The sequence below is a fragment of the Bombus affinis genome, chromosome 18 (assembly GCF_024516045.1).
Source record: "Bombus affinis isolate iyBomAffi1 chromosome 18, iyBomAffi1.2, whole genome shotgun sequence".
In the NCBI taxonomy this organism is placed as follows: Eukaryota; Metazoa; Arthropoda; class Insecta; order Hymenoptera; family Apidae; genus Bombus; species Bombus affinis.
The window spans coordinates 4,784,608-4,799,490 of record NC_066361.1 but is presented as its reverse complement, the minus strand read 5'-3'; the positions used below and the strand labels follow the sequence as shown (position 1 = coordinate 4,799,490).

General features: G+C 27.3%; 2 protein-coding genes across 3 annotated transcripts; one reads left to right on the top strand and one right to left on the bottom strand.

Annotated features, from left to right (window-relative positions):
• Nucleotides 1–266: 266 nt before the first annotated feature.
• Nucleotides 267–8,169, top strand: LOC126926508 (bifunctional glutamate/proline--tRNA ligase). Of its 2 annotated transcripts, XM_050742808.1 has the most exons (14): nt 267–667; nt 946–1,128; nt 1,217–1,629; nt 1,709–2,060; nt 2,165–2,336; nt 2,421–2,822; nt 2,892–3,342; nt 3,415–3,654; nt 3,752–5,530; nt 5,630–6,031; nt 6,098–6,486; nt 6,564–6,707; nt 6,781–6,947; nt 7,106–8,169. In XM_050742808.1, exons 1-13 carry the CDS (start codon nt 625–627, stop codon nt 6,944–6,946), a joined length of 5,136 nt encoding a protein of 1,711 aa, XP_050598765.1. In that variant the 5' UTR covers nt 267–624; the 3' UTR covers nt 6,947; nt 7,106–8,169. The 2 variants fall into 2 exon arrangements, with proteins under 2 accessions (XP_050598765.1, XP_050598763.1); XM_050742806.1 differs by lacking the exon at nt 7,106–8,169 and having other exon boundaries at nt 6,781–7,008.
• On the bottom strand, nt 7,898–14,851 carry LOC126926510 (putative uncharacterized protein DDB_G0282133). The gene is made up of 15 exons (XM_050742810.1): nt 14,845–14,851; nt 13,761–13,894; nt 13,574–13,675; nt 13,379–13,503; nt 13,128–13,311; nt 12,943–13,046; nt 12,741–12,857; nt 12,534–12,649; nt 12,406–12,454; nt 11,539–11,718; nt 11,210–11,450; nt 10,154–11,086; nt 9,859–10,022; nt 9,547–9,706; nt 7,898–9,451 (listed from the first exon to the last, which is right to left on the bottom strand). Exons 2-15 carry the CDS (start codon nt 13,884–13,886, stop codon nt 8,609–8,611), a joined length of 3,444 nt encoding a protein of 1,147 aa, XP_050598767.1. The 5' UTR covers nt 13,887–13,894; nt 14,845–14,851; the 3' UTR covers nt 7,898–8,608.
• Between the last annotated feature and the right edge of the window lie 32 nt (nt 14,852–14,883).

The window sequence follows — 14,883 nt, the reverse complement described above, 5'->3', positions numbered from 1 at the left end:
GACAAAGAAAAAAAGAAGAAATTAAATATCTGACACATTTTTAAGGAAAAAATACAATTTACTTTCGTTAATTTTCTTTATAATATTTTCGAATAAAAAAATAATCCTTATTTCTATCTATTGTTTAGAATAATATGAGCACATATTTGAAATTACACATTTTAGTTCTATAGCTTAATACTATTTACATTGATAAATGATTTATGTATAAAGGATATTATAATTTTCAAATAAGAAATAATTCTTACTAGCATCTACTGTTTAGAAGAGTATAAACGCATATTTGAGATTACACGTTTTAGTTCTATACCTTAATACTATCTATATTGATAAATGACTTATATGTAAAAAATGCTATAATTTTCGTATGAAATTCAATTTTTAACTGCATCATAAGAGATCAATTTATCGCGTTAGATTTATATGTGATTTGTGGTATGTACTTCTGAGAACACTATGATTGTGTGTATATGTATATGTATAAATTTAAAGAAAGTAGTATAGAACACAGATCGTGTAGAATTAACCATAAGTGGGCACCATTGCACACGTGGAGAGGTTCTAACCTAAGCGGATATATTTATGAATGTAATTTTTATTTAAGCATAATTTCCACACATAAAAATGACTTATAAAGTTATAGTTGATTCTAAAAATCCTCCAACAGGTATGTTGTACAACATAATTTTGTTAAATATAGTAAGTTCAACTACATACATGAAAAATAATGTAGAAAACAGATGTCAAAAATGTTCGCTAAATGAAGCCTTATTTTTTCTTTATTTTTAAATAATATTAGTGAAAAAGTGTGTTTTATTTAATAATATCTAACTTAATGTTAGAAAATATCTTCCTAGTGTAGTGTTTAATAAAGTAATACTATTATGTGCTTTTTAAAAATAAAATTGTGTTAATTTGACAATTGATGTTTTGTAATGTATATAGATGCATTGATAGTATTAGAGGTAATCAATTCCCAAAATAAGGAAAAAGTTGAAATAGTTTGGTGCAATGATTGGAAGGATGATGGAAATATACAACTAACTGATAGTCAAAATAAAGTATTGGGAAAAAGAAGCAGTGATGTTAGTCGCTATTTTGCTAGAACTACATGTATAGATCTTTATGGTAAGTGTATATCATATATGTATTATTTCTTTTATAATATATAAATAGATTTTATTTTTTACTTACTTTTGTTATATGTTTAATTTAGGTGGTGTCAATCCTCGTGAAAAGACTGAAGTTGATCATTGGTTATCATTTGCGATCGGACCTCTTGAATTTTATCCATTAAAGGAAGATGCACTCTCTTATTTAGATAACATATTGATGACAAACACTTGGTTGGTCTCCAAAAAATTAACAATTGCTGACATCCATGTATTTTGTACTCTTGTAGATAAGAAATTTTTGACACAGTTCGAAAAAAAATTTATTAATATAACCAGATGGTATAAACAGGTGCTTTCATTATCAGCTGTGACAAAAGCATTACTTTCAGTTAAAGAGAATGCAAAATTATCTCTTCATAATAATGTACAATCTGAGAAAACTATTAATAAACAAACAGGGCAAAGAAAGCAAGAAGGTAAATTTATTGATTTGCCTGGAGCAGAAATGGGTAAAGTAAGTAATTTATATTTATAACAAACTGTTTATTTTATAACGTACATAAATTGTATAAATTTATTTATTTCTATAATAGGTCATAGTACGTTTCCCACCAGAAGCAAGTGGCTATTTACATATTGGTCATGCTAAGGCTGCCTTGCTAAATCAATATTATGCACAAACATTTCAAGGACAATTCATTATGAGATTCGATGATACCAATCCTGCAAAAGAGAATGTAGAGTTTGAAAAAGCTATTCTAGAAGATTTAGAGTTACTGCAAATTAAACCAGATCGATTTACTCATTCTTCTGATTACTTTGACTTAATGTTGGAGTACTGTACTAAACTGATAAAAGATGGTAAGGCATATGTAGATAATACACCAGCTGATATAATGAAAGAACAGCGTGATCAGAAATTGATGTCATCAAACAGAAATAATTGTAAGTATAAAACATTAAAAATTAAAATAAAAATAGCACAATGTTTTCAAAATAATCTAAAGGAAGAAAAGTTATTAAGAACATCATTATATTCATATTCTTAGCTATTGAACAGAATCTTGAATTATGGAATGAGATGCAGCAGGGTACAGTTAAAGGTCAGGAATGTTGTGTTAGAGCAAAAATTGATTATCAATCTACAAATGGATGTTTACGAGATCCAACAATTTATAGATGCAAACCAGAACCACATCCTCGTACTGGTACAAAATATAAGTATGTATGAATATTAAAAATCTAAAGAACTTAACAAATGCTTCATTTTCTGTATATTTAATTCAATAACAATTTTTCCTATAGGGTTTACCCAATATATGATTTTGCTTGTCCTATTGTCGATGCTGTTGAAAACGTTACTCATACTTTACGTACAACAGAATATCATGACAGAGACGTTCAATTTTATTGGATAATTGATGCCCTGGGATTGAGACGTCCTTATATATGGGAATATTCACGTTTGAATATGACGCACACAGTTTTATCAAAAAGAAAATTAACTTGGTTCGTTGATCAAGGTTTAGTTGATGGTTGGGATGATCCACGTTTTCCAACAGTAAGGGGTATTCTGAGAAGAGGGATGACAGTTGAAGGATTGAAACAGTTTATTATTGCTCAAGGTAGTTCAAAATCTGTCGTTTTCATGGAATGGGATAAAATATGGGCATTTAACAAAAAAGTTATTGATCCAGTTGCTACTAGGTATACTACACAAAAAATGTTTTTATAAAAAATATTCACAAAGCTAATTCACATAATATCAATTTTTAGATATACTGCTTTGGAATATAATAAAATTGTACCAGTGCATATAGATGATGCGAAGGAAGAATGGTTAACCGTTCAAAATCATCCAAAAGATATATCAAAAGGCACTAAACAAGTATTAGTAGGATCACAGGTATATATAGAAAGAGATGATGCAAATTTCCTAACTGAAGGTCAAAATGCTACCTTCATTAATTGGGGTAACATTTTAATAAAAAAAATTGAAAGAGAGAATGATGTTATTAAACGAGTTGTAGCACAATTAAATTTAGAAAACAAAGATTATAAAAATACATTAAAAATTACATGGTTATCGATACCGTCTGATAAAAATCATGATGTTAGTAAAGTTAATCTAATTCCATGCTACGCTGTTTATTTTGATCATATTATAAGTAAGTCAATATTGGGAAAGGATGATGATTACAAAGATTTCATTGCAAAAAATACAAGAGTGAGTTTTTATTGTTTTTACTAATTATAAATTTAAGGAACAGAACAAAAATATATGTAGTAAATATTTCAGACAGAGATACAAATGCTTGGAGAAGTAGCATTAAAACATGTGGAAAAAGGAGAAATAATTCAATTACAAAGAAAAGGATTTTTTAGATGCGATGTATCTTATGCTCCTGTTAGCCCATTTTCTTCTAGAGAACAGCCTTTAATATTATTTCATATTCCAGATGGTCATACTACAAATATAACAAAATCCATACCTACTGGTAGTACACCAGAATCTGTTAAAAAAATTTCTCAAAAAAATGTATGTATCATTTTGTTTCTACAATTATAAGTTAATAATGTACATGTAATACAATTTACATTTATGTAAATTCTTTTTCTTATTGTTATCATTTTAGAAACAAAAACTAGATGCGAACTTAAATAACAAAAAAATTGTTGTACAATTAGAAGAAATTGGGACACCAGGTACAACATTAAATAAATCGCAAATGATATCCGATGAAAATAAATTATCTGAAAATATTATACAACAAGAAAGCAGAATTAAAGAATTACAATTGAAGATAAATCAAGAAATGCAGCAACTTTCGAATTTAAAAACAAAATATAAAAATAAAACTGGTAATGAGTGGACTGGAATCAAAAATCAAAATATAACAAAAGATATATTAACAGAATCGCATGCTGTAAGATTATATAATGAAATTCAAAAACAAGGAGATAAAGTAAGACAATTAAAAAGTTCGAAAGCAGAAAAAAGTGTTATTGATGAAGAGGTAAAAAAGCTTTTGGCTTTGAAGTCAGATTACAAATCTGTTACTGGTCAAGATTGGAAACCATCTACTATTCCAACAACTAATGTAACGAATAAAGAAGAAAATTCTGTTGACAAAATATCAGAAAGTATACAAAAACAAGGAGATAAAGTAAGACAATTAAAAAGTTCGAAAGCAGAAAAAAGTGTTATTGATGAAGAGGTAAAAAAACTTTTGGCTTTGAAGTCAGATTACAAATCTGTTACTGGTCAAGATTGGAAACCATCTACTATTCCAACAACTGATGTAACGAATAAAGAAGAAAATTCTGCTGACAAAATATCAGAAAGTATACAAAAACAAGGAGATAAAGTAAGACAATTAAAAAGTTCGAAAGCAGAAAAAAGTGTTATTGATGAAGAGGTAAAAAAACTTTTGGCTTTGAAGTCAGATTACAAATCTGTTACTGGTCAAGATTGGAAACCATCTACTATTCCAACAACTGCTGTAACGAATAAAGAAGAAAATTCTGCTGACAAAATATCAGAAAGTATACAAAAACAAGGAGATAAAGTAAGACAATTAAAAAGTTCGAAAGCAGAAAAAAGTGTTATTGATGAAGAGGTAAAAAAACTTTTGGCTTTGAAGTCAGATTACAAATCTGTTACTGGTCAAGATTGGAAACCATCTACTATTCCAACAACTGATGTAACGAATAAAGAAGAAAATTCTGCTGACAAAATATCAGAAAGTATACAAAAACAAGGAGATAAAGTAAGACAATTAAAAAGTTCAAAAGCAGAAAAAAGTGTTATTGATCAAGAAATAAAAATGCTATTAGATTTGAAAAATAATTATAAGGCATTAACAGGACAAGAATGGAAGTCAATACCTGATATGTCTAAGAAGAAAAAAGATGTTTCTAAACGCGAAAATCAGAATACATCTAATAAAGAAATAAGTAAAAATGAAGGCATGAAAGATGTAGATATAGGTAAAACAAGATTAGGATTAGAGGCAAGAAAAGAAGAAAATTTCTTTGAGTGGTATTCTCAAATTATTACTAAAAGTGGTATGATTGAATATTACGATGTATCCGGCTGTTATGTTTACCGCCCGTGGAGTTTTGCTGTGTGGAAAATGATAAAAGAATACATTGACAAAGAAATAACACAAATGGGTGTACAAGAATGTTATTTTCCTATGTTCGTTACACGAACAGTATTAGAAAAAGAAAAAAAGCACATAGCAGATTTTGCTCCTGAAGTTGCATGGGTAACAAAATGTGGAGAATCAGACTTAGCAGAACCTATTGCTATAAGACCAACATCAGAGACTGTAATGTATCCTGCTTATGCCAAATGGTTAAAATCTGATACTGAACTTCCTTTAAAACTTAATCAATGGAATAATGTTGTAGTAAGTATCAAATACATATGTAAATTATTAGTTATTACGAATAAAATAATTACTTTTTTATTTAAAATGTTATTGTAATCAAATGTTCCTTTATCACAGAGATGGGAATTTAAAGATCCTAAACCTTTTTTACGTACAAGAGAATTTTTGTGGCAAGAAGGTCATTCTGCTTTTGCTACTAAAGCTGAGGCTGATGAAGAAGTCATGATCATTTTAGATCTATATGCAAGAGTGTATGAAGACTTGTTAGCAATACCTGTTGTTAAAGGCCGTAAAACGGAAAAAGAGAAATTTGCTGGTGGTGACTACACTACCACCGTTGAAGCTTTTATTTCAACAAGTGGCCGTGCAATACAAGGAGCGACAAGTCATCATCTTGGACAAAATTTTTCTAAAATGTTTAATATTCAAGTAGAGAATGCCGTAGAAGGGAATGAAAAAACATTTGTCTATCAAAATTCATGGGGCCTAACGACTCGCACGATTGGAGTTATGATAATGGTATATATATCTTTGCTTTAATAGAAGAATATTTTTCATGGAAATAATTTCATACTTCATTTGTAGGTCCATGGAGATGATAAAGGTTTAGTATTACCACCAAATGTAGCTTGTATTCAAGCCATTATAGTTCCTTGCGGTATTACAGCAAGTACAACGCCTCAACAAAGAGAATTATTGTTCTCTGAATGTAATAAATTATTAGGTGAACTTTCGAAAGATTCGCTTAGAGTTAAAGCAGATTATCGGAGTAATCGCACACCAGGTTGGAAATTTAATCATTGGGAATTAAAAGGTGTACCCGTAAGAATAGAAGTAGGCCCTAAAGACTTAAACAAAAATCAGGTCACTTTTGTACGTAGAGATAATTCTGAAAGAGTATTTGCAAAAAGACCTGACGTAGTCACGGCTTTGCATACATTACTGACCAATATACAAGCAGATATGCTTTCTAAGTAAGCTATTAGAAAATAAAATCTTTGTATAATATTGTAAATACTATTATTTTATAAATGGACTTTTTCCCTAACAGAGCAAAAAAAAACTTAAACGAGCATATTAAGCGTGCGGATAATTGGAATGAATTTTGTTCTTATCTCAATGAAAAAAACATATTATTATCACCATTTTGTGGAGAATCATCTTGTGAAGATAAAATTAAACGCGACAGTGCACGGTAAATATGGTTAAAATCTTTTCTATGATTGTCTGTAGAATATAAAGTGGATACATTTTATTTCTTTTTATAGAGAGGATACGGGAGGAGAAATTGGAACATTATCAATGGGTGCAAAAAGTCTGTGCATACCATTTGATCAACCACCTTCATCAGCATCTTTTGATAAACAAACATGTATCCACCCCGATTGTCAGAACAAACCGCAGTTTTATACACTTTTCGGCCGTAGCTATTAAAGTAATGTAATATGTATACAAAAATGAGACAATTATTACAATAAAAATTTCTTTAAACAACAGTTTTTCTACATATAACTGTAATAGTAGTATTATAATACTTATCCATATGAATTGATATTTGTATTAGGTTGTCCTAAAAGTGTCTTTCTTTTACAGACACATCTTTTACAACGACGCATCTTTATACAAACATGAAAGCTAATCTGTCGAACGTTGTGATTTTTTTTTTGATAGAACAAAATGGATCATACATAGTTTGATAAAATAATATAAAATGGAAAATGTTGTGCATCCATTATTTCCTTATAAAACGAAAGAAACTATTCAAACGACCTAATACTATTTCAAATTTGAAATAATCAACTTCATTTTATCATTATTTTATTTATCATTGTATTTGCTTACAATTGTTGTAATTGTATCTAAAATTTATTATATTGCTTATATTGCTTAAACCTCTATTTAACTAAATTTTACTTAATTTTATGTATTCTTATTTATAGTTAAATTGTAGACGAATGTAAACAAACTGTTGGAAAAAATTGTCTGTTATATTACTTAAAACAAAATAAACTATAACAAATTTTAAAATGATATGAAATATAGTAAGGCACATATACAACTAGGAATAATAAAGGAGAAGACATCCATTTAGGTTTTGAAAGCATTTCATAAATAAACTATAAAATTTAATTATAAAAATTATTTAAATATTATAAATTTATAAGTATAAATAATACTTATTGCAAATACATTAGAAGCTAAAGTAATGTATTGTATACAGAATTGAAATGTATTTACCAGTATATATGTACAGTACCTTTAATTCATAATTGAAACAAAACAATAGTATTTTTTCAAATATGTATATATTTAACATCTTGTAGAATATATCAGGAGAGATGATAATCAAGCAAGAAGTTATTTTATATACAAAAGTAAGTCGAGTAAGATGAAGATTCTTGGTTGAGATTTTATTTTGAAAAAAATCATATTTGAAAATTTTTCTATTACGTATGGACGTAGCTAACTTTCAATTGAATAAGGGTGGTACAAGCGGGTAAGAAGTTATTCTACAAATAAAGGTAAATCAAAAGTGTAAAATAAAACTTTTCGTTTGAAGCTTCTTTTTCGGTACTTCAAATTTGAAATAATAGTCATTGACAGATACAATCAATTTGATCGGGAATGAGCTGAGTAGTCTAAATTTTCAAACTCGACTTTTTGTAGAAAAAAATCTGAAATAAAAGGATGTTATCCTTTTTTTCAATTTGCCTTTGTTTATAAACTCATCTTCTGTCCAGTTACATATATTACCCACCTTGATACATTTTGTATGTAATTTTACAAAATTTACAAATTATTCTTGTATTATCCTTAAATTTTTAAATGTTGCATATAAAAGTGATATATTTATTTTATGAAATTACATTATTAATGAATGTAGCATGTATGAATGTGCTTTTAACATTTTGTAAATAAATACCTTTTTAAGTTTTAAAATAAGAGTTTTCTATGTACATATTTATATTACAACATCGAAAATATATTATTTTAAACAATTTCTTACTAGTACTTCTTAAATCACATTTCTAACTATTGGTCAAAATACCAATATGTATTGTTTATTGTAACGATTTCATTTCAGTAATGAAATCTTCAATCTTTTTCAGTTTCAGTGTTGTGACTTGTCAATTCTTTTATTACATATTTAGACGTAGATAATGTAAAATTTTCATCGTGTTTTGATTCATCTATGCTTGAATTTTTTACATGTTCTGATGAGTTAAAATTTGTTTGTATATTATTTTGTTCTTTTAAAAAATTTGCTTGTTGAATGCACCTTTTACTATCCTCTTTTTTATATCTTGAGAACAAGTCTGGATTATTATCGACAAAACATTTAATCTTCTTTAAATCAATACTTACTTTAAAATCTGTTTTCAAACCTTTCTTCATATTGTGTATTTTATATGTTCTGTCTATAATATCATCAAAGTTTAAATTTTGTATATTTTGTTCTACATCATTAATACTTTTACCATAATTATGGTTACAACTTGTAATAGCATCGAAGTTATTTTTAGTGTCGTCACCTAATCTAATAGTTTCATGATTTCGTCCTCCATCGTTATGCTCAACTGTTTTATTCTCACTTTGATTATTGTTATTTGTAAAAACATTTGGATTATTTGTAACTAATGTTGCATTAATTAGTAAATCATCTTTTGTATTTTTGCAAGGAATTGTTATTACTGGATCCAGATTTTCCTTTATATCATCTTGATCATGTTCAGAGTATTCATTAACAAATATGCTTGTGTTTTTGTCTTTATTGCTATAAATATTTCCAGATCTAATATTTAGTGAAGTATCATTTTGTGTTTTAAAAATACATTGTGGAGCAACCTTTTTTATTGGTACATCAAATGTAGTGTTCTTCCTTGTAGTAGTTACACAATCCATATTAATATTTACAGAATATTTATCATATAAGATCATCTATGCAAAAATAATTATAATCACGTAGGTAATCCATAAAGTTCCTACATATTTTTAACTATATAGTAAACAGATAATAATTAAAATATATTCACCTGCAGATTATTTATATTAGATACACGAAACTTAAGATCACGTAAACACACATATTCTGGTATTAATTGAGAATAATTACTGTCTGTGGATTCACATTTCCCTTGCCAATACATATTGCGAAATTTATTATTTGATGTCCTGTGTTGTTTTAGAATAAGCCTATAATTCATGAAATATCACAATATTTTATGTACAAGTGCAGTGATATTACTTACCAAACATTTTATTCATTTGGAAGTATAAATATGTAAAATTTAATTTCGGAAAATTGTTATAATGTAAAAATATTAATAGAGATATATAATACTTACATTTCAACATCGTTCTGAGGTTTCCATTGTTCGGCTATTTGTGATCTTTTTGGTTTTGAATGGTCTAATGTAATAGATTTTTCAATGCAATTAATTCTTGTATCATTTGTGAAACTTCTGTTACTTGATTCAACAACAGGGCTGATACCTCCATCCTCATCACACTATTTTTAAATAAAAATATTCTTTGATAAATAATGTTAACATGAAATATATTGTACAATATATAAACACAGTTATTTTATTATACATCTTTTTTATAGAAAATATGCAATTTAAAAGATATTTTACTTACATCTTTTATGTTATTATTAACTTTAATATTTTTAGATATTTTATTCATTTCATTTACAGTATCTACAGACATGTGAAATTTTTCTTTGTTTGTATCAGTATTATTAGTGAATATATTATTTGATGCATTCATTTTTAATGAACATTTTGCACTAGATGTATGTGGAATATCTTGACTCTTATTACAATTTTGTTTAATTTGAATATGTTGTTTTTTGTCTTGCAAATGAAATTCATCTATCGAAGTGCTATCCTCATTATGATTACTAACTTTTAGATTATTTTTATTGGATGCAGCATATGTAAAAGCATGTAAAGGTATATGTGATGCTCGTGATGTTTCTTCCATTACACTATTAGTTTTCCGCAACTTTTTAGTTTCACTTATGCATGAAGCTATTGGGAACGATATACTTTTATCACGTTTTCTTTTTAAATTTAATTTCAAAATATTATTGTGATAACATGAAGGTTGTAGCAGTGAATTATTACTTATTGATCCATCTCTATTTTGTGTTGTTGAATTATTGATCTTTTGTTCTAGTTCAATAGATGATAGATTCTCAAATTCTTTGGGTGCCAATGAAACTACATTTGTAATTTTGATATTTGAAGTAAAATCAGTACAATTGTGTTCATTTTCATCGTTTAATTGTATTACATTATCCAAAATATTAAAATTTGTTTTATTCTGCGGACTGAATTTCTTTAAATTATCAAATTCAGTTACATTTAAATTACTTATCAAGGAATTATTAGTATCTGTTTGATTTTGATTGTTTTCTTGTAATAATTTTTCTATTTTTAATAGACTAGAATCATATATAGTATTACTTTTATTAGATTCGACTTTATTTCTTTTAAACGAAGATAAACAATTTTCACTTTCATTAGCTTCAATAAACACGTTATTTAATGAGATAAAATTACTGGCCTGTAAAATATATACGAACATCTGTGTAAATTGTATTTTATAAATGATTATTTAATTTATATTTTTAATATTGAAATAATTTATATTCTCAGTTAATTCGTGTTTATAAGTTTTAATATTTGCCTCTATAATGTCATCATCGCTATCGAGTGTAATAATATCAACTTGTTTGTCCAGTTGTGATTTGGAATGCCAAATTGAAGAATTGGAACTATCTTCATAATTATGAAACATTGAAGCTGTTACTGAACTTGACACACTCATAAAACTTTCCTTAGTACTTGTAGACTGCAGGCTGTGCTTTTCCACATTCGTTGGATCCAACATGGTATTTATATTTTCATTGGTTCGATACTTATTATTGCTATTGAATATTAAAATAGTTTTTAATATTAAATTTAACGTATTTAGAAATTTATGCTTTTAATACCTTATATTATTTTAATACTAACTTTTGCATTTCTTCAATTAGTTTAAGCTGCCTTAATTTAAAACTTCGAGGACCAGGACGTTGTTTAACTATTGGTGATTGTGATGCAGAACTTATAAGGGGTGAACTTGATGCAAATGGTATAGGTGAGTCTTTACCAACAGAAATATCACTGTCAGAATCTTCGAAATCAGAAACATTCCTGGAGAAATAATTATGTATGTAATAATATATATTATACAGGGTGGTTGGTAACTGGTGGAACAAGCGGAAAGGGGATGATTCTACGCGAAAAAAGAAGTCGAAAATATAGAATAAAAATTTTTCATTTGAGGCTTTATTTTCGAGAAAATCAACTTTGAATTTTCGATTGACGTTATATTGATAAACACTTCCAATGTGTTAGAAAGTGTTCATAGAAATTTAATTAAAAGAGCAGAAGTATGTGTTCGGCAGAATGGGTAACATTTTCAGCAATTTTTGTAATAATAGACTTTATGATTACTTCATATTATTTCATTATGTATTTCTAATTTTCCGTTACGGCAAAAACAAACTTAAACTGCGATAATATCCATCGAGACAACGATCTACAGTGAGATCCGTTATAATGAGATGTGATAAAGTGCACGCGTACCGAGCGAAAATTCAAAGTCAATTTTCTCGAAAACAAAGCCTCAAACGAAAAATATTTATTCTATATTTTCGACTTCTTTTTTCGCGTAGAATCACCCCCTTTCTGCTTGTACCACCAGTTACCAACCACCCTATATATATACTAAATATAATGTATGTAATAATTTAAATTTATAAATAATATACTAATAATTCATATATTTATTAAGCAGTGATACTTAAATTTAATACCTAGAAACAGACTAATACATACTGTAATGTATCTTTTGTTGTGCTTGAACTAGCAGTCGCCTTAGATTTGCCTATGTAAAAGAATAAATCAAGATTAGGTAAAAGATCATTTCTTCAAAAACTTTAATTAAAAAGTTCTTAATTGTTTACCTAGAATAGAAATACACTCTCTACATTCCCAAACAGGATTAGCCCATTTAAGCTGTCCACAAGCCATGTGAGTTCCTTGTGAACCACAAGTTCGACAAAGAGCTAATTCCCATTTCCTGCCAAATCACAATTACAACATATAAAAAATGAGAAATTAAAATCTTTAGTCACATTAATATGTAATAAATAAAATTTTTCTTTACTTACGCGTTAGAACTTGTATATTTTCTGCCTTTAGGACATAAGCATATTGGAGCATTACATTGATCATGTCTATATAAAAGTTCTTCAAATGCATTGGGTACAAGTTCCCAAGAAGCATCTCTAAAGCAAAACCATTAAAATGAAAATCTCTTCTGATTTGGCATTTTATTACAAAGTACACAAACAAACTTTATTTTTTACTTACTGACTTGGAATAAAAATACCAAATTCTGACATTGCCTTTTGAAATAAATTTTTATTATTGCATAAAGGACACTTAAAAAAATATCCAGCACTCATAGCCAGTTGCTAAAACAATTTTTTCAGAAACTAATATATATTTTTATATACTTAAAAATTCAAATATTTTTAAATAAACTGTTATTTTACCTGAACACATTTTCTATGAAACCATGCATTTTTTTTGCAACATGGAGCCCACATTGTACCAACTGTATCATAAGGATCTACTTCATCATAACATATACAACATACTACTTTATTGGTTTTTGACAATTCAATTTTGACTCGAGCATCTATTTTCTGTTTTGGTCTATGCTTTATACAATATGATCTAAAATACAATATATTCATTTTTTTAAAAAGGCCAAAATTATAAAGTCAATATAAACATAATGTACCTAAATTCATCAAAAAATTGATTTAGGGTTCCAGCCCTTAGCCCACAAGGATAATGAAATATTTTTTTACATTTTACATTACAACATCCCAAAGTAGCACCAGCTTTTTTGCAGTATGAACATACCTTTAAATTAAAATCATATTATAATTTTCAACTATATATTTCCTTTTTTTGTTTATATATGAATACTTACCAATCTTTTGCCCCTGCTAATTTCCTTCTTTATATCTGTTTTCAAAAATCCTAAAATACCTTCATCATCCTTTCCTCTCTGTTGCATGTTTGATGATAAAAGCTATAAGAGGATATTGTGTTGAAATATTAAATATCTATCATGATATTAAAACTATTTAAAATATGATACTTATAAAATCATGTACCAAACAATAATAATGTGTAATAATTTCACCATCTTCATAAAATTTTCCAAATTCCAATTCATTATTCTCTGATAATCTACAGAAGCAGCAAATTCTATGTTTAGATGGTTTATTGCGCTTTGACATGGTGTTTGCTATAAAATTTAATAAATAGATTTAGAATGTATAACATATAAGAGATTAATATGATATTTTTTACATAACTAATACAAAAAATATATATGATTTCAATATATTTAATACAATAAATATATTGTTTATTTACTATACAATGACGTACTTAAAAAAATAAGTTTGAACATTTTATATAAGTGGGAATCATTCTTCTTACATCAATAAGTCAAAAAGGGCAAATTTTTAATTGTCATTGTCATTGTTGTAGTAAATAAGTTGTATGTAAAATAAAACCAGTGCAATACGTACAAATTAATTTTTTTCTAAAGACGTAACTTCAGATGCATATATGTAGATAAAATATACATTAAAATTAAAAGTATCATATGAACTTTCTTTATATATACATATTTGAAAAACACTTGTATTACGTATGTACAATGTACATATAAGTCATTCTTACAATGAAAACGATCGACAGAATGAGAAATCGTGATATTAATGCATGATAATATAAATGAAACATTCCATTTCAATAACTCGATTAATATCTTTCTCCGCACAATACAGACAAGAGTACATAAAGAAATAACAAATTTTTAAATTTCGACAGGTTATTGCTCGATCACAAGCAGTTTATTTTCAAAATAATACTACGCGGGGAAACTCCATATAATTAATGTGATACTACACCAAACTTTTAATAAAGATTCACATTCCAATAGCCGTATAAATTCTATATTCGTATATCTGTCAAAAAATTGATAAATGAAGTTTTATTTAATTCAAATTACTAATTATTATTTATTATTAACAAAATATGCACTACACACACTTTCTTTTAGAAGAAATTACAAACCATTGAATATATATACACACACACACGATATAGCCCCAGTTGCACGTGTAACGATATTTATCCAGATGCTGCGCTCTCTGGTGACGCAATAGGTAAACTATTCAAATATACAAATTAATTTTTTACAAATATTTGGGTACAGATTACATA